Genomic DNA, 27,237 nt, shown 5'->3' on the forward strand with positions numbered 1-27,237 from the left:
TATATTCTAGAAAAAATACTTTATTTTTATCTACAAGGATTACAACAGCGAACGAAACATTTGCTGTTTACATCAATAAAAACGAACCTATCAATCACTCATCAACATTATTAATAAACCAGGTACTACTCATCAATATACCAGGTAATACACATCAATATACCAGGTAATACACATCAATATACCAGGTAATACTCATCAATATACCAGGTAATACACATCAATATACCAGGTAATACACATCAATATACCAGGTAATACACATCAATATACCAGGTAATACTCATCAATATACCAGGTAATACACATCAATATACCAGGTACTACTCATCAATATACCAGGTACTACTCATCAATATACCAGGTAATACTCATCAATATACCAGGTAATACTCATCAATATACCAGGTAATACACATCAACATACCAGGTAATATACCTCAATATACCAGGTAATACACATCAATATACCAGGTAATACACATCAACATATCAGGTAATACACATCAACATACCAGGTAATATACATCAACATACCAGGTACTACACATCAATATACCAGGTAATACTCATCAATATACCAGGTAATACACATCAACATACCAGGTAATATACATCAACATACCAGGTACTACACATCAATATACCAGGTAATACACATCAATATACCAGGTAATACACATCAACATACCAGGTAATACACATCAACATACCAGGTAATACACATCAATATTCCAGGTAATACACATCAATATACAAGGTAATATACATCAACATACCAGGTACTACACATCAATATACCAGGTAATACACATCAATATACCAGGTAATACACATCAATATACCAGGTAATACACATCAACATACCAGGTAATACACATCAATATACCAGGTAATATACATCAACGTACCAGGTAATACACATCAATATACCAGGTAATATACATCAATATACCAGGTAATATACATCAATATACCAGGTAATACACATCAATATACCAGGTAATATACATTAATATACCAGGTAATACACATCAACATACCAGGTAATATACATCAATATACCAGGTAATACACATCAATATACCAGGTACTACACATCAACATACCAGGTAATACACATCAATATACCAGGTACTACTCATCAATATACCAGGTAATACACATCAATATATCAGGTAATATACCTCAATATACCAGGTAATATACATCAGTATATCAGGTAATATACATCAATATACCAGATAATACACATCAATATACCAGGTAATACACATCAATATACCAGGTAATACTCATCAATATACCAGGTAATACACATCAATATACCAGGTAATGCACATCAATATACCAGGTAATACACATCAATATACCAGGTAATACTCATCAATATACCAGGTAATACACATCAATATATCAGGTAATATACCTCAATATACCAGGTAAAACAAATCAATATATCAGGTAATATACATCAACATACCAGGTAATACACATCAATATACCAGGTAATATACCTCAATTTACCAGGTAAAACACATCAATATACCAGGTAATACATATCAATATATCAGGTAATATACATCAATATACCAGGTAATACACATCAATATACCAGGTAATACACATCAATATACCAGGTAATATATATCAATATACCAGGTAATATACATCAATATACCAGGTAATACACATCAATATTCCAGGTAATACACAGCAAAATGCCAGGTAATACACATCAATATTCCAGGTAATACGCATCAATATACCAGGTAATACACATTAACATACCAGGTAATATACATCAATATACCAGGTAATACACAGCAAAATGCCAGGTAATATACATCAATATACCAGGTTATGTGCAGTGGAGATGATTTGAACAGTGAACGTCATTGCGTTATATTAAGGAAACAATAAATCATTATTATGCATATGCTTCCTAGTATTATTCTTCACTGACTGACCTCAATTTTTTTGTTAAGATCACAGAAGGCACACTGACAAAATCTTACAAGGTACTTTGGCATTTAGAACATGCTTTTACAGACTCGTCATGTATCATGACCGGGAAATTTACTGACAGTAACTGATTATTTCACCTGCGAATCACGTTCATTTTCTAACCTGTCAATCACGGTCATTGTCTTACCTGTCAATCACGGTCACTTTCTAACCTGTCAATCACGGTCATTTTCCAACCTACGAATCACGGTCACTTTCTAACCTGTCAATCACGGTCATTTTCCAACCTACGAATCACGGTCATTTTTTAACCTGCGAATCACGGTCATTTTTTAACCCGCCAATCACGGTCATTTTCTAACCTGTCAATCACGGCGGATATTTTCTGACTTGCCAATCACGGTCATTTTCCAACCTACGAATAACGGTCATTTTCTAACCTGTCAATCACGGTCATTTTCCAACCTACGAATCACGGTCATTTTCTAACCTGTCAATCACGGTCATTTTCCAACCTACGAATCACGGTCATTTTCCAACCTGCGAATCACGGTCATTTTCCAACCTGCGAATCACGGTCATTTTTTAACCCGTCAATCACGGTCATTTCCTAACCTTCGAATCACGGCGGATATTTTCTGACTTGCCAATCTCGGTTATTTTCTACCAGACAACCACGGTCATTTTCTAACCTGTCAATTACAGTAATTTCCGAACCTACGAATCACGGTCATTTTCCAACCTGCGAATCACGGTAAATTTCTAACCTGTCAATCACGGTCATTTTCTTACCTGTCAATCACGGTCATTTCCTAACCTTCGAATCACGGCGGATAGTTTCTGACTTGCCAATCTCGGTTATTTTCTACCAGACAACCACGGTCATTTTCTAACCTGTCAATCACGGTCATTTTCCAACCTACGAATCACGGTCATTTTCTAACCTGTCAATCACGGTCATTTTCCAACCTACGAATCACGGTCATTTTCCAACCTGCGAATCACGGTCATTTTCCAACCTGCGAATCACGGTCATTTTCCAACCTGCGAATCACGGTCATTTTTTAACCCGTCAATCACGGTCATTTCCTAACCTTCGAATCACGGCGGATATTTTCTGACTTGCCAATCTCGGTTATTTTCTACCAGACAACCACGGTCATTTTCTAACCTGTCAATTACAGTAATTTCCGAACCTACGAATCACGGTCATTTTCCAACCTGCGAATCACGGTAATTTTCTAACCTGTCAATCACGGTCATTTTCTTACCTGCCAATCACGGTCATTTTCTTACCTGTCAATCACGGTAATTATTTAACCTTCCAATCACGGTCAGTTTGTTACCTGTCAACAATGGTAATTTTCTAACCCGACAATCACGGTAAATTTCCATTCTGACAATCAATTTAATTTGCGAGCATAGATAATGTTGCGTGAACCATTGGAGGTTAATGCCCGTACATCCTTTCGCGTGTTAATTGTTAAGAAAAAACATACAATCCGTTTCTAAGAGCCCGAAGTTGGTGAAAGAATGAATGACATAACTTTGTCTGCAAACTTTCAAATATCAGCGTGCTCAGATATCACCCATTTCCCCAATTTTACAGCGTAACGCGTTGTGATTGACGATAGTTATTATGATTATGGTAGGTTTCGGTAATAGTTGGTGCCTGTAAGGTAATCGACTAACATGCACATTTACAGTCAACCTTGTTGGCAATTTCTGACAAGAAAATCTGAACTTCAATCAATCGTCTTACTCATTCGGTAATTATGAGGGCGATACTAATGACAGAATGCTTCTCTTCTGGATGACACACTGATGGTATGGATTCACTCAGTCGTTTTGAGGGTGATAGTAATGACAGGAACGCTTCTCTTCCGGATGACACACTGATGGTATGGATTCACTCAGTCGTTTTGAGGGTGATAGTAATGACAGGAATGCTTCCCTTCCGGATGACACACTGATGGTATGGATTCACTCAGTCGTTTTGAGGGTGATAGTAATGACAGGAATGCTTCCCTTCCGGATGACACACTGATGGTATGGATTCACTCAGTTATCATGAGGGCAATACTAATGACAGGAATGCTTCAGTATAACATCTCCTATGCTGATATTTTGAAGTCTATCCTATCGATGACAGTGCATGTATTGTGTTTTCTACTTGTGACAGAAGTTTGTAAATCTGTTTCATTGTTGTTGTCTGGCGCCCGTGTGCATGGTATCTTACATAGCTTCCATTTTGTAGAGAGGTACGAGAGGGATTCTTTCCGCAGAATGATGTAGATCCAAGGATTGAGTATTTGGTTAATAGTGGCGAGACGCACGGTCAACAGATCAACCCAGTTAGGTCCAGAGCTTCTCTGACTTTGTTTTAGCAACACCTGAATCTGAAAATATAAGTACATTGTATTAAAATGACAATATAGTCATTCAATCATTCTAGATTACATCTCTTTTGGATTCTATCAGCAGCAGTGTGGAGCAGGTTTAGATTCGTGTTATACTGCTAAATCATATTCAATGTGATGATTCTCAATTCTTGTGTGTCACGTATCATGTATAACAGAGGAACGACGAAATGACAGCACTACAAAGCTTGGCTTGTTATGGTACTTGTGATATTGCTGACAAATTAAACATTTCCAAGAATACATTCGATTCTAGAATATACATTTAGAAAAATTCCTCAATATCCATTAAGAGGCTTATAAGATAAAATTAAATGGTTATTGTTTGAAAACAATACGCCATCGACATTATTATGCAAAGTAAATCTCAAAGACGCGATATTACTCATATTTCTTTTTTAGTCGATTCCTGTGGAATACATTTAGTTCAACTTTGTGTTTCAGAATATTTCATGGTGGAAACTACATCTAAGTGTCAATGTTATTAAAAAAAACACAGTTATTTTGTCGTAAACAGCTACATGTCACGATATATTCTGAAAATAAGGTCGATGAAATTAGAATCGTCAAAATGTTTTGAACCTTTGAACCAGAATGAATGTGAGGGCTCAATAAAACTGTAAACGAGGAGGCAATGGTGACCTAGATTACTAACCTACATTCCAATCATACTTAGAGGTGACACAGCGACTGGTTGTTAGAGTGCCGTTTGTAACTGACGAAAGTAAAATGAATCCCATATCCAGCAACGAACGAGTCGCATAAACTGTTTTAACACAATAATTTTTTTAACCTGATTTGAATATATGCATGTGTTTGCTGATGTATGCAAATAGGAGGCAGTGATATTATAAAATGTAAAAAGTCCCTAATTAATATCATAACTAGATTTTGATAAGTAATTTGCTATTTCAAATTGATTTAATCAGCTGTAAACAACTATACGACGGACCACAGGTAGCTAGACTTCTCTAAAACTTTCAGGTCCGTGTAAATAGTATGTCCAATGATACTTTACATGACTATAAATCACTTGTGCAATTAAACAGAAATAACTTGATTAATTTTAAATTGTATTTTATTGTGTACTAAGCTAACTATTTCTCTTGCATTGTGGCGTGGCGCGGTGCTGTCTTATATGTGTCAACATGTGTCATCGTTAAGAGTACCTATGGATAGTAACACGGAAATGCAATATGTAAGACAAATATGTTTAAATCGGTCGCTTTATCCCGAGAACATGTTTAAAGGAATCACGACTTCCTACACGACCCCTGCAATGTTTGTGTTTATCTCTGATACAATAGAGACATCAATAACAAATCATCGAGAGGATCCTTGTTGGGCAAGTCGTTACATGGATCATGAATATTTTGTAATGGATGTGACAGCTCTGGAATAATTAGCCGTTCAGTTGTATGAAGTTGGGGAAGTTCCGGTGACGTCAACAAAATATCGCGTGACACGAAACAGAAATTAAAAAAAAAAAAAATACAACGAGTTAAATTTTAATATCCGACCCAATAAAAATATCTGCAGGTGATATACCACTAGTTGTACATTTTGTATATCGATATATTTATCCAAATGTCAGCACGCTTACACAATGATCCGAAAGTTGAATAACACAGCGTATTGCTGCAGAAAAATCGTTAGAGTCTGGTCATGACGGCAATTAGCATGTATATCCCTAGACGACTCGTCGGTAGGGGATAATTAAAACCTAAACATTGATTTCATAAATAATCTGAAACGAATGGCATGAGAATGCATTGATTATGTGGAAAGGAAATAATAGAGCCACTTGTTTAAGTTCAGATCTGTATTAAACACTTTATTTTAACAATACTCATTGTTATCACCATCTCAAAATACACTGTAATATAACGTATTGGTGTCTACCATAATCTTTCGTCGTGATAAAACGCGACTGTACACCCGAACTACTGTAATGGTACTACGTACTGATGTCTCAGACTGTACACCCGAACTACTGTAATGGTACTACGTACTGATGTCTCAGACTGTACACCCGAACTACTGTAATGGTACTACGTACTGATGTCTCAGACTGTACACCCGAACTACTGTAATGGTACTACGTACTGATGTCTCAGACTGTACACCCGGACTACTGTAATGGTACTACGTACTGATGTCTCAGACTGTACACCCGAACTACTGTAATGGTACTACGTACTGATGTCTCAGACTGTACACCCGAACTATTGTAATGGTACTACGTACTGATGTCTCAGACTGTACACCCGAACTACTGTAATGGTACTACGTACTGATGTCTCAGACTGTGCACCCGAACTACTGTAATGGTACTACGTACTGATGTCTCAGACACCCGAACTACTGTAATGGTACTACGTACTGATGTCTCAGACACCCGAACTACTGTAATGGTACTACGTACTGATGTCTCAGACACCCGAACTACTGTAATGGTACTACGTACTGATGTCTCAGACTGTACACCCGAACTACTGTAATGGTACTACGTACTGATGTCTCAGACTGTACACCCGAACTACTGTAATGGTACTACGTACTGATGTCTCAGACACCCGAACTACTGTAATGGTACTACGTACTGATGTCTCAGACACCAGAACTACTGTAATGGTACTACGTACTGATGTCTCAGACTGTACACCCGAACTACTGTAATGGTACTACGTACTGATGTCTCAGACTGTACACCGGACTACTGTAATGGTACTACGTACTGATGTCTCAGACACCCGAACTACTGTAATGGTACTACGTACTGATGTCTCAGACTGTACACCCGGACTACTGTAATGGTACTACGTACTGATGTCTCAGACACCAGAACTACTGTAATGGTACTACGTACTGATGTCTCAGACTGTACACCCGAACTACTGTAATGGTACTACGTACTGATGTCTCAGACACCCGAACTACTGTAATGGTACTACGTACTGATGTCTCGGACTGTACACCCGGACTACTGTAATGGTACTACGTACTGATGTCTCAGACTGTACACCCGAACTACTGTAATGGTACTACGTACTGATGTCTCAGACTGTACACCCGAACTACTGTAATGGTACTACGTACTGATGTCTCAGACTGTACACCCGGACTACTGTAATGGTACTACGTACTGATGTCTCAGACTGTACACCCGAACTACTGTAATGGTACTACGTACTGATGTCTCAGACTGTACACCCGAACTACTGTAATGGTACTACGTACTGATGTCTCAGACACCCGGAATACTGTAATGGTACTACGTACTGATGTCTCAGACTGTACACCCGGACTACTGTAATGGTACTACGTACTGATGTCTCAGACTGTACACCCGAACTACTGTAATGGTACTACGTACTGATGTCTCAGACACCCGGACTACTGTAATGGTACTACGTACTGATGTCTCAGACTGTACACCCGGACTACTGTAATGGTACTACGTACTGATGTCTCAGACTGTACACCCGAACTACTGTAATGGTACTACGTACTGATGTCTCAGACACCCGGACTACTGTAATGGTACTACGTACTGATGTCTCAGACTGTACACCCGAACTACTGTAATGGTACTACGTACTGATGTCTCAGACTGTACACCCGAACTACTGTAATGGTACTACGTACTGATGTCTCAGACACCCGGACTACTGTAATGGTACTACGTACTGATGTCTCAGACTGTACACCCGGACTACTGTAATGGTACTACGTACTGATTTCTCAGACACCCGAACTACTGTAATGGTACTACGTACTGATGTCTCAGACTGTACACCCGAACTACTGTAATGGTACTACGTACTGATGTCTCAGACTGTACACCCGAACTACTGTAATGGTACTACGTACTGATGTCTCAGACTGTACACCCGAACTACTGTAATGGTACTACGTACTGATGTCTCAGACTGTACACCCGGACTACTGTAATGGTACTACGTACTGATGTCTCAGACTGTACACCCGAACTACTGTAATGGTACTACGTACTGATGTCTCAGACTGTACACCCGAACTACTGTAATGGTACTACGTACTGATGTCTCAGACACCCGAACTACTGTAATGGTACTACGTACTGATGTCTCAGACACCAGAACTACTGTAATGGTACTACGTACTGATGTCTCAGACACCAGAACTACTGTAATGGTACTACGTACTGATGTCTCAGACTGTACACCCGAACTACTGTAATGGTACTACGTACTGATGTCTCAGACTGTACACCCGAACTACTGTAATGGTACTACGTACTGATGTCTCAGACTGTACACCCGAACTACTGTAATGGTACTACGTACTGATGTCTCAGACACCCGAACTACTGTAATGGTACTACGTACTGATGTCTCAGACACCCGGACTACTGTAATGGTACTACGTACTGATGTCTCAGACTGTACACCCGGACTACTGTAATGGTACTACGTACTGATTTCTCAGACACCCGAACTACTGTAATGGTACTACGTACTGATGTCTCAGACTGTACACCCGAACTACTGTAATGGTACTACGTACTGATGTCTCAGACTGTACACCCGAACTACTGTAATGGTACTACGTACTGATGTCTCAGACTGTACACCCGAACTACTGTAATGGTACTACGTACTGATGTCTCAGACTGTACACCCGGACTACTGTAATGGTACTACGTACTGATGTCTCAGACTGTACACCCGAACTACTGTAATGGTACTACGTACTGATGTCTCAGACACCAGAACTACTGTAATGGTACTACGTACTGATGTCTCAGACTGTACACCCGGACTACTGTAATGGTACTACGTACTGATGTCTCAGACTGTACACCCGGACTACTGTAATGGTACTACGTACTGATGTCTCAGACTGTACACCCGAACTACTGTAATGGTACTACGTACTGATGTCTCAGACACCCGAACTACTGTAATGGTACTACGTACTGATGTCTCAGACACCCGAACTACTGTAATGGTACTACGTACTGATGTCTCAGACTGTACACCCGAACTACTGTAATGGTACTACGTACTGATGTCTCAGACTGTACACCCAAACTACTGTAATGGTACTACGTACTGATGTCTCAGACTGTACACCCGAACTACTGTAATGGTACTACGTACTGATGTCTCAGACTGTACACCCGAACTACTGTAATGGTACTACGTACTGATGTCTCAGACACCCGAACTACTGTAATGGTACTACGTACTGATGTCTCAGACACCCGGACTACTGTAATGGTACTACGTACTGATGTCTCAGACACCCGAACTACTGTAATGGTACTACGTACTGATGTCTCAGACTGTACACCCGAACTACTGTAATGGTACTACGTACTGATGTCTCAGACACCCGAACTACTGTAATGGTACTACGTACTGATGTCTCAGACACCCGGACTACTGTCTCAGACACCCGGACTACTGTAATGGTACTACGTACTGATGTCTCAGACTGTACACCCGAACTACTGTAATGGTACTACGTACTGATGTCTCAGACACCCGAACTACTGTAATGGTACTACGTACTGATGTCTCAGACTGTATACCCGAACTACTGTAATGGTACTACGTACTGATGTCTCAGACACCCGAACTACTGTAATGGTACTACGTACTGATGTCTCAGACTGTACACCCGGACTACTGTAATGGTACTACGTACTGATGTCTCAGACTGTACACCCGAACTACTGTAATGGTACTACGTACTGATGTCTCAGACACCCGAACTACTGTAATGGTACTACGTACTGATGTCTCAGACTGTACACCCGGACTACTGTAATGGTACTACGTACTGATGTCTCAGACACCCGAGCTACTGTAATGGCACTACGTACTGATGTCTCGGACTGTACACCCGAACTACTGTAATGGTACTACGTACTGATGTCTCGGACTGTACACCCGAACTACTGTAATGGTACTACGTACTGATGTCTCAGACTGTACACCCGGACTACTGTAATGGTACTACGTACTGATTTCTCAGACACTCGAGCTACTGTAATGGCAATACGTACTGATGTCTCAGACTGTACACCCGAACTACTGTAATGGTACTACGTACTGATGTCTCAGACTGTATACCCGAACTACTGTAATGGTACTACGTACTGATGTCTCAGACACCCGAACTACTGTAATGGTACTACGTACTGATGTCTCAGACTGTACACCCGAACTACTGTAATGGTACTACGTACTGATGTCTCAGACACCCGAACTACTGTAATGGTACGACGTACTGATGTCTCAGACTGTACGACCGAACTACTGTAACGGTACTACGTACTGATGTCTCAGACTGTACACCCGAACTACTGTAATGGTACTACGTACTGATGTCTCAGACTGTACACCCGAACTACTGTAATGGTACTACGTACTGATGTCTCAGACTGTACACCCGAACTACTGTAATGGTACTACGTACTGATGTCTCAGACACCCGAACTACTGTAATGGTACTACGTACTGATGTCTCAGACACCCGAACTACTGTAATGGTACTACGTACTGATGTCTCAGACTGTACACCCGAACTACTGTAATGGTACTACGTACTGATGTCTCAGACTGTACACCCGAACTACTGTAATGGTACTACGTACTGATGTCTCAGACACCCGAACTACTGTAATGGTACTACGTACTGATGTCTCAGACTGTACACCCGAACTACTGTAATGGTACTACGTACTGATGTCTCAGACACCCGAACTACTGTAATGGTACTACGTACTGATGTCTCAGACACCCGAACTACTGTAATGGTACTACGTACTGATGTCTCAGACTGTACACCCGAACTACTGTAATGGTACTACGTACTGATGTCTCAGACTGTACACCCGAACTACTGTAATGGTACTACGTACTGATGTCTCAGACACCCGAACTACTGTAATGGTACTACGTACTGATGTCTCAGACACCCGAACTACTGTAATGGTACTACGTACTGATGTCTCAGACTGTACACCCGAACTACTGTAATGGTACTACGTACTGATGTCTCAGACTGTACACCCGGACTACTGTAATGGTACTACGTACTGATGTCTCAGACTGTACACCCGAACTACTGTAATGGTACTACGTACTGATGTCTCAGACTGTACACCCGAACTACTGTAATGGTATTACGTACTGATGTCTCAGACTGTACACCCGAACTACTGTAATGGTACTACGTACTGATGTCTCAGACTGTATACCCGAACTACTGTAATGGTACTACGTACTGATGTCTCAGACACCCGAACTACTGTAATGGTACTACGTACTGATGTCTCAGACACCCGAACTACTGTAATGGTACTACGTACTGATGTCTCAGACTGTACACCCGAACTACTGTAATGGTACTACGTACTGATGTCTCAGACTGTATACCCGAACTACTGTAATGGTACGACGTACTGATGTCTCAGACACCCGAACTACTGTAATGGTACTACGTACTGATGTCTCAGACTGTACACCCGGACTACTGTAATGGTACTACGTACTGATGTCTCAGACACCCGAACTACTGTAATGGTACTACGTACTGATGTCTCAGACTGTACACCCGAACTACTGTAATGGTACTACGTACTGATGTCTCAGACTGTACACCCGAACTACTGTAATGGTACTACGTACTGATGTCTCAGACTGTACACCCGAATTACTGTAATGGTACTACGTACTGATGTCTCAGACTGTACACCCGAACTACTGTAATGGTACTACGTACTGATGTCTCAGACTGTACACCCGGACTACTGTAATGGTACTACGTACTGATGTCTCAGACACCCGAACTACTGTAATGGTACTACGTACTGATGTCTCAGACTGTACACCCGAACTACTGTAATGGTACTACGTACTGATGTCTCAGACACCCGAACTACTGTAATGGTACTACGTACTGATGTCTCAGACTGTACACCCGAACTACTGTAATGGTACCACGTACTGATGTCTCAGACTGTACACCCGAACTACTGTAATGGTACTACGTACTGATGTCTCAGACACCCGAACTACTGTAATGGTACTACGTACTGATGTCTCAGACTGTACACCCGAACTACTGTAATGGTACTACGTACTGATGTCTCAGACACCCGAACTACTGTAATGGTACTACGTACTGATGTCTCAGACACCCGAACTACTGTAATGGTACTACGTACTGATGTCTCAGACACCCGAACTACTGTAATGGTACTACGTACTGATGTCTCAGACTGTACACCCGAACTACTGTAATGGTACTACGTACTGATGTCTCAGACTGTACACCCGAACTACTGTAATGGTACTACGTACTGATGTCTCAGACACCCGAACTACTGTAATGGTACTACGTACTGATGTCTCAGACACCCGAACTACGGTAATGGTACTACGTACTGATGTCTCAGACTGTACACCCGAACTACTGTAATGGTACTACGTACTGATGTCTCAGACACCCGAACTACTGTAATGGTACTACGTACTGATGTCTCAGACTGTACACCCGAACTACTGTAATGGTACTACGTACTGATGTCTCAGACACCCGAACTACTGTAATGGTACTACGTACTGATGTCTCAGACTGTACACCCGAACTACTGTAATGGTACTACGTACTGATGTCTCAGACACCCGAACTACTGTAATGGTACTACGTACTGATGTCTCAGACACCAGAACTACTGTAATGGTACTACGTACTGATGTCTCAGACTGTACACCCAAACTACTGTAATGGTACTACGTACTGATGTCTCAGACACCCGAACTACTGTAATGGTACTACGTACTGATGTCTCGGACTGTACACCCGGACTACTGTAATGGTACTACGTACTGATGTCTCAGACTGTACACCCGAACTACTGTAATGGTACTACGTACTGATGTCTCAGACTGTACACCCTAACTACTGTAATGGTACTCTGTACTGATGTCTCAGACACCCGGACTACTGTAATGGTACTACGTACTGATGTCTCAGACACCCGGACTACTGTAATGGTACTACGTACTGATGTCTCAGACTGTACACCCGAACTACTGTAATGGTACTACGTACTGATGTCTCAGACACCCGAACTACTGTAATGGTACTACGTACTGATGTCTCAGACTGTACACCCGAACTACTGTAATGGTACTACGTACTGATGTCTCAGACTGTACACCCGAACTACTGTAATGGTACTACGTACTGATGTCTCAGACACCCGAACTACTGTAATGGTACTACGTACTGATGTCTCAGACACCCGAACTACTGTAATGGTAGTACGTACTGATGTTGAGTTATGCTGATGATTTGAACTGACTGTTAGTGACATAAAGGTATGTCAATATTATCTATACTACAGTGTTTCTATATCAAACCATTTTTATTACAAAACATTCAATTTCAAATTAGATATTAACTATGTAACAGATCCCTAGTTGAACAGCTGTATGATTGTGTGTCTATCATGTGAAATATAACAAACAACACAGTGGTAATACTATGCTATGTTATTTTGCCAAGTAACAACATAAAGGCATATACCGTCGTAAAAGAGCATTTATGTTATTGAATGTCAATAATAATATGTTTCAAATTATAGAAGATAGATACATTGTTATTGTAATTCAACGTTTATGATTTATTACAGCAAAAGACGGATGATCTTCAACATAAAAACGCCGGCCACGAGACCTTTGAACTTTCGGTTAACACTATTTAAGCAACAACAATAACAAAAACAAAACAAAAAAACAACAACAACACACACATACACAAACGCATTAGCAATACAAATTGAATGAAAAACTTTATGTATCACATTAATCCAATTATAATTTGTTTATATTACAGACCCTTTTGATTGTAACAAGTCGAATAAATTAAGTTTGATATCTTCTAGTTTTGGGGTAGATAAATAAGAAATAAGAATGTTACATGTTATGCATATTTTTGTAGGAATTTACACCAAGCACAAACGTGCTAAATCTATCAAACATTATTTAAGGGTTGATTTCCGATCGTTTTACCAGTAATGGAAATCTGTATTTATCATTAGACTCGATGCACCGTAATCTGTGTGTATCTATCGATAAGTCAACATGAACCAACCACCTGTGATATCAATTGATCACGTGATATTGACATACATGTACGTGTACACGGGCTATATGATGTGTGTATTTATATAAAATCCTAGGTAATGTACCGTGCAGAAGTCCCCAGACTGTCTGCGTTGTTGTAGATATGGTGCTGATAAAACCAATATTAACCTCTATCCTGGTATCCGGTATTGGGGTAGATAAAACCAATATTAACCTCTACCCTGGTATCCGGTATTGTGGTAGATAAAACCTATATTGACCTCTACCCTGGTATCCGGTATTGTGGTAGATAAAACCTATATTAACCACTACCCTGGTATCGTGTATTGTGGTAGATAAAACCAATATTAACCTCTACCCTGGTATCCGGTATTGGGGTAGATAAAACCAATATTAACCTCTACCCTGGTATCCGGTATTGTGGTAGATAAAACCTATATTAACCACTACCCTGATATCCGGTATTATGGTAGATAAAACCAATATTAACCTCTACCCTGGTATCCGATATTGTGGTAGATAAAACCAATATTAACCTCTACCCTGATATCCGGTATTATGGTAGATAAAACCTATATTAACCTTTACCCTGGTATCCGGTATTGTGGTAGATAAAACCTATATTGACCTCTACCCTGGTATCCGGTATTGTGGTAGATAAAACCTATATTAACCTCTACCCTGGTATCCAGTATTATGGTAGATAAAACCTATATTAACCTTTACCCTGGTATCCGGTATTATGGTAGATAAAACCTATATTGACCTCTACCCTGGTATCTGGTATTGTGGTAGATAAAACCTATATTGACCTCTACCCTGGTATCCTGTATTGTGGTAGATAAAACCTATATTGACCTCTACCCTGGTATCCGGTATTGTGGTAGATAAAACCTATATTGACCTCTACCCTGGTATCCGGTATTGTGGTAGATAAAACCTATATTAACCTCTACCCTGGTATCGTGTATTGTGGTAGATTAAACCTATATTAACCTCTACCCTGGTATCCGGTATTGAGGTAGATAAAACCTATATTAACCACTTACCTGGTATCCGGTATTGTGGTAGATAAAACCTATATTAACCTCTACCCTGGTATCGTGTATTGTGGTAGATTAAACCTATATTAACCTCTACCCTGGTATCCGGTATTGAGGTAGATAAAACCTATATTAACCACTTACCTGGTATCCGGTATTGTGGTAGATAAAACCTATATTAACCTCTACCCTGGTATCCGGTATTGTGGTAAATAAAACCTATATTGACCTCTACCCTGGTATCCGGTATTGAGGTAGATAAAACCTATATTAACCTCTACCCTGGTATCCGGTATTGTGGTAGATAAAACCTATATTGACCTCTACCCTGGTATCCGGTATTGTGGTAGATAAAACCTATATTGACCTCTACCCTGGTATCCGGTATTGTGGTAAATAAAACCTATATTAACCTTTACCCTGGTATCCGGTATTGTGGTAGATAAAACCTATATTAACCTCTACCCTGGTATCCGGTATTGTGGTAGATAAAACCTATATTGACCTCTACCCTGGTATCCGGTATTGTGGTAGATAAAACCTATATTAACCTCTACCCTGGTATCCGGTATTGTGGTAGATAAAACCTATATTAACCTCTACCCTGGTATCCGGTATTATGGTAGATAAAACCTATATTGACCTCTACCCTGGTATCCGGTATTGTGGTAGATTAAACCTATATTGACCTCTACCCTGGTATCCGGTATTATGGTAGATAAAACCTATATTAACCTCTACCCTGGTATCCGGTATTGTGGTAGATTAAACCTATATTAACCTCTACCCTGGTATCCGGTTATCATTAAAGTATCTTGTGTCAATAAATCAGAGACATTACATTGTGTTTGTCACATATCGACAGTAAATAGTAAATGGTCCGGACAGATAAAGTTCTTATCCTGAAGGTTTTCTGGAAAGACACATCGATGACGCACTGTTAGTCGATGTCGGGTTTCCGTCGATCTGCATGAAACGTACTTCCGCTGCTCAGCGCATTTACATAATGGGTGTATGTAACAGGATAACATAAAATCTAAAAATGTGCGAGAGGAGACTTCCTGAGATTGTAACAGATTATTACATTCACGCGAGGCCAGATTTGAGCGTCACGTGGTACATGTACGTAATAGTATGTCACATGACCTTTACTCCTGGTAGCAGCAATCGCTTTGGTTTACTTAAACATGTAACGAGAGAGGTGATTTGTAAGATGCATTGAAACAAACCGAAAACGAGTAACATATAACAGACAAAACTCGATATATTGATGTTAAGAACACAATGGTAAATTACACTATTATATATTAAGCACCGATATACGTAAATTACCTTACGAAATATAAAACAAATGTGAAAGTAACTGTTACGTTAACAAGATTGACCTTGGCATGCTCATCTCAGTAAAGTGTTGCTGATTATGTTATTCCGGTTGTGCTTTTACACATAACACTCCCTACACAGCTTCTCGCTTATGTGTTAACTGCAATTTACTCTTAACACTGACATAATACAGAAAAATGTATGTCATAAAAGTGGCGCTGGCAAGATACAACCAACCGGTATATCTAGTGAGATACAACCAACCGGTATATCTAGTGTAATACAACCAGCCGGTATATCTAGTGAGGTACAACCAACCGGTATATCTAGTGAGATAAAACAATCCGGTATATCTAGTGAGATACAACCATCCGGTATATCTAGTGAGATACAACCAACCGGTATATCTAGTGAGATACAACCATCCGGTATATCTAGTGAGATACAACCAACCGGTATATCTAGTGGGATACAACCAACCGGTATATCTAGTCAGATACAACCAACCGGTATATCTAGTGAGATACAACCATCCGGTATATCTAGTGAGATACAACCAACCGGTATATCAAGTGAGATACAACCATCCGGTATATCTAGTGAGATACAACCAACCGGTATATCTAGTGAGATACAACCATCCGGTATATCTAGTGAGATACAACCAACCGGTATATCTAGTGAGATACAACCATTTGGTTTATCAATCGAGATACAACCAACCGGTATATCTAGTGAGATACAATCATCCGGTATATCTAGTGAGATACAACCATGTGGTTTATCAATCGAGATACAACCATCCGGTATATCTAGTGAGATACAACCAACCGGTATATCTAGTGAGATACAACCATCCGGTATATCTAGTGAGATACAACCATCCGGTATATCTAGTGAGATACAACCATCCGGTATATCTAGTGAGATACAACCATCCGGTATATCTAGTGAGATACAACCATCCGGTATATCTAGTGACATACAACCATCCGGATCCGGTATATCTAGTGAGATACAACCATCCGGTATATCTAGTGAGATACAACCATCCGGTATATCTAGTGAGATACAACCATCCGGTATATCTAGTGAGATACAACCATCCGGTATATCTAGTGAGATACAACCATCCGGTATATCTAGTGAGATACAACCAACCGGTATATCTAGTGAGATACAACCATCCGGTATATCTAGTGAGATACAACCATCCGGTATATCTAGTGAGATACAACCATCCGGTATATCTAGTGAGATACAACCATCCGGTATATCTAGTGAGATACAACCATCCGGTATATCTAGTGAGATACAACCATCCGGTATATCTAGTGAGATACAACCATCCGGTATATCTAGTGAGATACAACCATCCGGTATATCTAGTGACATACAACCATCCGGATCCGGTATATCTAGTGAGATACAACCATCCGGTATATCTAGTGAGATACAACCATCCGGTATATCTAGTGAGATACAACCATCCGGTATATCTAGTGAGATACAACCATCCGTATATCTAGTGAGATACAACCATCCGGTATATCTAGTGAGATACAACCATCCGGTATATCTAGTGAGATACAACCAACCGGTATATCTAGTGAGATACAACCAACCGGTATATCTAGTGAGATACAACCAAACGGTATATCTAGTGAGATACAACCAACCGGTATATCTAGTGAGATACAACCATCCGGTATATCTAGTGAGATACAACCATCCGGTATATCTAGTGAGATACAACCAACCTGTATATCTAGTGAGATACAACCAACCGGTATATCTAGTGAGATACAACCATCCGGTATATCTAAGTGAGATACAACCATCCGGTAGATCTAGTGAGATACAACCATCCGGTATATCTAGTGAGATACAACCATCCGGTATATCTAGTGAGATACAACCATCCGGTATATCTAGTGAGATACAAACATCCGGTATATCTAGTGAGATACAATCATCCGGTATATCTAGTGAGATACAACCAACCGGTATATCTAGTGAGATACAACCATCCGGTATATCTAGTGGGATACAACCATCCGGTATATCTAGTGACATACAACCATCCGGTATATCTAGTGAGATACAACCATCCGGTATATCTAGTGGGATACAACCAACCGGTATATCTAGTGAGATACAACCAACCGGTATATCTAGTGAGATACAACCATCCGGTATATCTAGTGAGATACAACCATCCGGTATATCTAGTGAGATACAACCATCCGGTCTATCTAGTGAGATACAACCAACCGGTATATCTAGTGAGATACAGCCATGTGGTTTATCAATCGAGATACAACCATCCGGTATATCTAGTGAGATACAACCAACCGGTATATCTAGTGAGATACAACTATCCGGTATATCTAGTGGGATACAACCATCCGGTATATCTAGTGACATACAACCATCCGGTATATCTAGTGAGATACAACCATCCGGTATATCTAGTGGGATACAACCAACCGGTATATCTAGTGAGATACAACCATCCGGTATATCTAGTGAGATACAACCATCCGGTATATCTAGTGAGATACAACCATCCGGTATATCTAGTGAGATGCAACCAACCGGTATATCTAGTGAGATACAACCATCCGGTATATCTAGTGAGATACAACCATCCGGTATATCTAGTGAGATACAACCATCCGGTCTATATAGTGAGATACAACCAACCGGTATATCTAGTGAGATACAGCCATGTGGTTTATCAATCGAGATACGACCTTTCGGCTTTTGGTCTGGCTAATTAGGGAGATATAGCCATCCAGCATTACCTTCTTGTGAAAGGTCTGACTGATCGAGAGCGATAACAACCAGTTCTACATTTTTTGAAGCATGTCTTGTTTGTAAGTGAAATACAACCATCTATTACTTCGTCATGTAACGGATTTGACTGAAGTACCACACCAGAGAAGTTGATCGATATAACTGTCCTTCAGGTATACACAGAGGGGCGTTAATAGATATAAAGGATGACGACACACCTCAGTACTGTATCCCGGTTATTAATGAAACATGGCAGGGTCTGGTCCATAGGTGTGCAATAGGGTTTGTCGTGACGTCATTCATTATTGTCTCTGGTATCTTGTCAAAAACTAATTATTTTCCAATTTCGCTTAAAGATGGCATACGTGCATCTTTACACGCACTAATTGTGGTATACATGTGTACCACTACACACACTAAATGTGGTATACATGTGTACCATCAACACACTAAATGTGGTATTCATGTGTACCACTACACACACTAAATGTGGTATACATGTGTACCATCAACACACTAAATGTGGTATTCATGTGTACCACTACACACACTAAATGTGGTATACATGTGTACCATCAACACACTAAATGTGGTATACATGTGTACCATCAACACACTAAATGTGGTATTCATGTGTACCATCAACACACTAAATGTGGTATACATGTGTACCACTACACACACTAAATGTGGTATACATGTGTACCACTACACACACTAAATGCGGTATACATGTGTACCACTACACACACTAAATGTGGTATACATGTGTACCACTACACACACTAAATGTGGTATACATGTGTACCACTACACACACTAAATGTGGTATACATGTGTACCACTACACACTAAATGTGGTATACATGTGTACCACTACACACACTAAATGTGGTATTCATGTGTACCATCAACACACTAAATGTGGTATACATGTGTACCACTACACACACTAAATGTGGTATACATGTGTACCACTACACACACTGAATGTGGTATACATGTGTACCACTACACACACTAAATGTGGTATACATGTGTACCACTACACACACTGAATGTGGTATACATGTGTACCACTACACACACTAAATGTGGTATACATGTGTACCACTACACACACTAAATGTGGTATACATGTGTACCACTACACACACTAAATGTGGTATTCAATGGTACCATACACAACTAAATGTGGTATACATGTGTACCACTCAACACACCTAAATGTGGTATACATGTGTAGACACCTCCACACACTAATGTGGTATACATGTTACCACTTCAACAACCACTAAATGTGGTAGACATGTATACCACTACACACACTAAATGTGGTATACATGTGTACCACTACACACACAAATGTGGTATACATGTGTACCACTCACACACTAAATGTGGTATACATGTCTACCACTACACACACTAAATGTGGTATACATGTGTACCACTACACACACTAAATGTGGTATACATGTGTACCACTACACACACTAAATGTGGTATACATGTGTACCACTACACACACTAAATGTGGTATACATGTGTACCACTTCACACACTAAATGTGGTATACATGTGTACCACTACACACACTAAATGTGGTATACATGTGTACCACTACACACACTAAATGTGGTATACATGTGTACCACTACACACACTAAATGTGGTATACATGTGTACCACTTCACACACTAAATGTGGTATACATGTGTACCACTACACACACTAAATGTGGTATACATGTGTACCACTACACACACTAAATGTGGTATACATGTGTACCACTACACACACTAAATGTGGTATACATGTGTACCACTACACACACTATTATGGATTTTATTAGTGTCTTTGGTGACTATAGGATGAGTAGACCGTTTGTAACGGCGGACGTTAGAATGAAATTAAGGACTTGTTAGTCATTGTTTTCTATTATTGATGTATTACTGTTAGCGGATTTGGAATAATTATGCAAGGAAATTACAAGGATTTGCTGACCCCTACAGAGTGCATTGATAGATTCATTGAACTTACCAAATAAGGCCGCAATTACCAAAAGCGCACTACTAGTTGTTAAGTATACCTACCGACAATATCGTTATTCTACACAACCAACACCTTATTCGTGTTTTCTTTTTCATCCTACTCTCTATAATGTTACAAAATGGTGTATTATAATCATGGTTTCGTAGTGTTTACTAAAACGACAGCATTTTGTTACTCATGTTTACACATCCTATACAACGTTTTGCCTCGCTAACACTACGTCACTTTGCATTTTAGTATTTCTGTTCGTTGTCACAAACTTCAATGCGCCTCTGAATTATTTTTGTCGAGTTATAGCATCCTTATCACTTTTATTTGACTCTAGCATTTTTATATACTCAATATAGCCTTTGCTTTGACACCTTCCAACCTTTCTGTCCTGTAATTTCGGCAATATAATCCAACGCCATTATTTAGGGTTAACATTTAAGCCATTTTTGCGTCATGAATTATTATACAGGTATTCTGTGACGCAGACTATTTGTCATGTAACTACAGAATTAGTATGCGTCAGGACTAGCATCATTGACAGTCAGTCTATTTATCGACAGTCACTGATTATAATAGACATACTGACGTGATGGCCGTTATATGTTGTTCCAAGCGTGACTACAAAGCCATTATAAACACCAGCTATATGAGGTGAACGACGGATTTGTTTACCAAGAGATGTCGAGATGGACCTTCACTGTCACAGGGACCTGAGAATTTGTTAAAAGAGGAAGTCGAGATGAGCCGTCTCTGTCACGTTTTCAGTTGAAGAATCTTGATAAAGCGATGTGTATCCTATCTTTTCAAAATGTCCTCAACACAACAAACACTAAAAATAAGGAAAGTGATGATTTACCGAAGTCAAACACTTACGTATTAAGATAATTATTTTCTGTTGTCAAAAATATTTTACTACAGTTACATAATACAAATTGTTTCTTAGATATAATTTATCATATGAAGACCGGTATTTTAATATTGGGGTCTAGCTTGATACCTATGCATAAAATTCCTTTTTCTAGTATACACATAAATTAAAAGACGGGAATGTCGGATTTCTCTCTTCATTTGTGTCGTGCAATGTACGAAGTTGCCTCCACTAATTTTAGAGTTATGCCCCTTTGCAAAGTATATTCGGTTGAGATTTACAAAAGCTAACGAGACATGCAAACCCCCCACTCCCAATTTTAACACCCTTTCTGCTTTGGAGTTACATCCATCCATCTATCCATCCATTCATATATACATACATATCCTCTCTTCTTTTATTTGTCTAAGCCATATTATTTGATAATAATAGTTTACGCGTCTTTCAATAAAGCGCTTGTATTGTTTTGTGACAATTTCCAAGATTTATCACCACCACTACTCGACCTGGACTTTGTAATGTCTTCATTATAAAATGTCCTGTTCGGATATGTGCACGCACTGTCCTTATCATTATCGGAGTATCAAACTGCTTTCTTTTGAAAGTTATGGTCCAACATTTCTCACAGGATTGCAGAATACGCGTTATTCAATTTGTCCGCAATCCTGAAAGAATAATAGGATCTTAACAAAGAACACATTTTAATGCTTATATTTTTGTTTTAGATATACTTATTTTTATCCAAACTGTAACAGTGTTATCACATAAAAAAAAAAAAGAACCCCCCCCCCCCCCCCAAAAAAAAAACCCCAACAACAGTTCATGAAAATAAACACGTATTTATCAATTTAATTTCAACAGTTTGATTAATATATTCCATTGTGAGGATATTCACCTTTTATATAATATAACTCCATAAATTGTTGCCAGTTAGTTTGATCAATCTTCATTTTTACTTCAGTAACACAAAATTTCGTGAGGTCAAATATTTACTTAATATAGGGAGGTCAGACAAAATGACGTTATTTAGTGACGACGTCACGAGCATTGTCTTCTCATCACTCCACCGATGGGAATTATGAGATTATCATATGATAACTATCTTTTTTGTTTGGTAAGGTTACATCGTGACATTACGGAGAAAATGGAAATATACTGGTATATAAAGGAACTGTAATGGAGCAGAGACTCGTAACAGAAAAGCGATAATAAAGTTATACCGACAGTGATAAACATTCTACCTACCATCAAGGGAAGCCAGCACACAGCAAATACCAAGGTCACCGACACCAGGAATATCATCTGTGCTACGTTACTCCTCAGACACCGTGTGGGATTCTGATCTTGGTGACTACATGACACCTTGATCACACAGCTGTACCTTCTCTTTTGCTGTTTGAGTTTAACAGAAACTAACACGTTCATTACTGCCGTGAACGTAATGATCCCTATACCAAGCGATGCATACAGAATGGCAAAGACACTATCCATTATAAGAGTGCTGTGGAAGTTGAAGAAGCACCAGGTCCCTGGGTATTGTGTGATATTATGCCCTAATCCGAATATAGGTAGGCATCCTAGAACGATAGCCATAGACCAGATAATAAGAAGAGTCACCACCACGCGCCTCCGTGTGACGGTCGTGTTATATGAATATGGGAACCATACAGCCAGAAACCGATCAAAAGACATTGATGTTACGATACAAATTGTTGCGAACCCTGCAAATACCATCATGAATGCCAGGTAGTCACATACAGGTTGTCCCCCACGAAACTGGATGCTGTTGGCATACACCAACAGAACAACAGGGGCAGTGGCTAAAATACCAACAAGGTCAGTTATAGTCAGTGCCAGCACGAGGCAGTAAAATGTCTTCCATTTATGCGTTTTGGAGGACCGAAAGAGAATCAAAATGGCGATAATGTTCCCTAGTGTACCGATACCTGCTGTTATACAGGATGGTACAGGTGTCACATTCTTGGGAAACTGTTTGAATTCTGGTATAGAACCATTCACGTTCATATCTCTAGTTTTCAAATAAATGGCATCGTATGCAACGGTCGTACTGTTATTAATAAAACCCATTGTGCCTAGTGAAGTCATCATTTATCCTGTCGCACCGTTATAAACAAGCGATTGTACCACAGCAGTATGTGCACTACGTCGTTTACACAGACTCCTAATATATGACTATCCAAGCGTCTCTGGTTACGAAGGAGAAGCAAGTCTCATTCAGGGAATACGTCAACGATATCCACTACACGTAGAAATAATCGTTCCAAAAAGTTTGATAATCAAAAACGGAACCAACAAGCTAGCCGTATTGCTATTCCATATCACACTGTGACAAAGCGTGGGTTTTTACATACCCCGATGTTACAACAACAAAACATAGCACAAAGCACACAGCTGACGAGAATTTTGACTAGTACTCCACGAATGACAGAAAATTCAATGTTTATCAGATGTATAGGTGTAGTTGTATCAGGCGTCTAAAACACAGAGACACAGCTCCTGGTTAATTGGACTGATGGTCCGATGTTGATTGATTTTCTAGAATAAGCATGTCGACAAACCGTCGATGATATAAATATATGATAAAGAATCTGTGTAAAACTCCGCCTACAGAACAGTTGACGAATTTGGACAGGTAGGCAGGTTCCTGCCATTCTACCAAGCACTCCTCTGTTAAATGTATGAGCCACAGTGTTATAGGTGTGGAGCGGCGCTGTTAACATCAATCTATATTATCACATGTGAGTAGTCGCCAGCAAGTGTGTACGGTACTACGTGGAGAGATGGCCTCCTGTCGATAAACAGAGGAATACTAGTGTTTGGTACCATTTCTTCAAAACTGTCAGACGACTTGACAAGATTGAGGAAGGTTTGTAGCTGATACCTAAACTCGTATGGTATTTATGACTTGTCGAGATAATTGAGGAAGGTTTGTAGCTGATACCTAAACTCGTATGGTAGTTATGACTTGTCAGGATAATTGAGGAATGTTTCTGGCTGATACATAAACTCGAATGGTAGTTATGACTTGTCGAGATAATTGAGGAAGGTTTGTAGCTGATACATAAACTCGTATGGTAGTCTCCCTTTATCAAGTATATCATGTTAACATAGATTTGTGCTAAAAGTGCAAATGCAATTAAATATACAAATGAATAGATACATGTATGACCCGACAAACATTTGCATTAATTACACCAGATCCCGACGAATTATGGAATAGATAGTGAAAGCTGAAACGCACTACTGTTTTTCATAGTTTCCCCAATAGCAGTTTGATCAGAACTTGGTTGATAATAACGGAATCACCAACCATAGGACCCGTCTAATTTAGAATCAAATTACACAATAAAATACTTCCCACACGATCATGGTGTTAGCTATACATGTACATCTTCAAGTTGTCTTCATCAAGCAGCATCTCTGGAAGGCATGTGTTAGTGTTTTGTTAGCATTGGACAACAACTGTACAGCTGGAATCATGATGTTGCGATTAGTCCTTTGGATATCGAGTCCACTGTGACATAAAACACCATAGGTTGGGGAATCCGTAATGCTACTATGCAGAAATGAAAATTTTACCTCGGGGAAATCGAATCATCACGCTTAAAGATAAGCTGTCCATAGGGACAGTGCAGGGTCCTCGATTAAAATGTGATCAACATATTATATTTACATTTCCACTGTGTGTTCTCTATATGAAGGTACTAACAAAATTAGCGTTCATTCCTAGGTTAACAATTAACCTGCCGCGTATGAATACATACAGTACATTGTTGACGGTGCCACGTAGAATGCAGAAGTGTGAATATAAAATCGCGTTTGATTACACATGAAATAATGTTTTATCAACTTTAAAACTTGTTAATAATTGTAAAATTGAAGATAACATTTCAATATTTTTCTTTCATGATGATTAAAATAATGAATTTGTGTGGAACTATATTTTGTGTACTTGTGTACCTGATTACCTTTCCCGCCAAATTGGAACTATCTGTTACGCTGTTACATCGATCATTCAGCTGTTTCGTCACTACGTATAACGAACGTAGAATACTGTTTCTTATGATTTTTTTCAAAGATTACGTGGAAAAATAGTTTTGAATTGTAAATATAAGAAATAATTGTTATTTTTTGGTGTTCACTGGTGTATGAAAGGCATTTTTTGACGCGCGTCATTTAAAATATCTGTCAAAAAATGCCGTTTATACACCATTGAACAACAAAAAATAACAATTATTTCTTAAGTGTTTCCTATATCCACTATAAGGTTATTTAAAGGACAATGTCCACAAATCTAAGATAATTGGTAATAAAGATAAGATAACATCGGTGCGACAGAAGTCCACCAAGAGAGGATTATAGTTCGGTTAAGGTGCATTTTATAACATTTTATCTTGAAAATATCTATTGATATCGCATAGATAGGTTATTTTATCTAAATATCAAAATACATTATATTTCTGTTGACAAAGGTCTTTTTAAATTATACCGACCAGAAATCAAAATACATGTTAGTATATGAAGATCAATGTTGTCTGCAATGAAATCAAGGACGCGCATAAAACACACAATATTGAGGCGCAGAAATGTGTTAATTGTGA

General features: G+C 39.3%; 1 protein-coding gene across 1 annotated transcript; it reads right to left on the reverse strand.

Annotated features, from left to right (window-relative positions):
- On the reverse strand, positions 1–25,484 carry LOC117325029 (prostaglandin E2 receptor EP4 subtype-like). Its single transcript, XM_033880927.1, has 2 exons — positions 23,861–25,484; positions 1–4,367 (listed from the first exon to the last, which is right to left on the reverse strand). Exons 1-2 carry the CDS (start codon positions 24,722–24,724, stop codon positions 4,083–4,085), a joined length of 1,149 nt encoding a protein of 382 aa, XP_033736818.1. The 5' UTR covers positions 24,725–25,484; the 3' UTR covers positions 1–4,082.
- Positions 25,485–27,237: the final 1,753 nt, after the last annotated feature.

This window comes from Pecten maximus, chromosome 4, assembly GCF_902652985.1.
Source record: "Pecten maximus chromosome 4, xPecMax1.1, whole genome shotgun sequence".
NCBI lineage: Eukaryota > Metazoa > Mollusca > Bivalvia > Pectinida > Pectinidae > Pecten > Pecten maximus.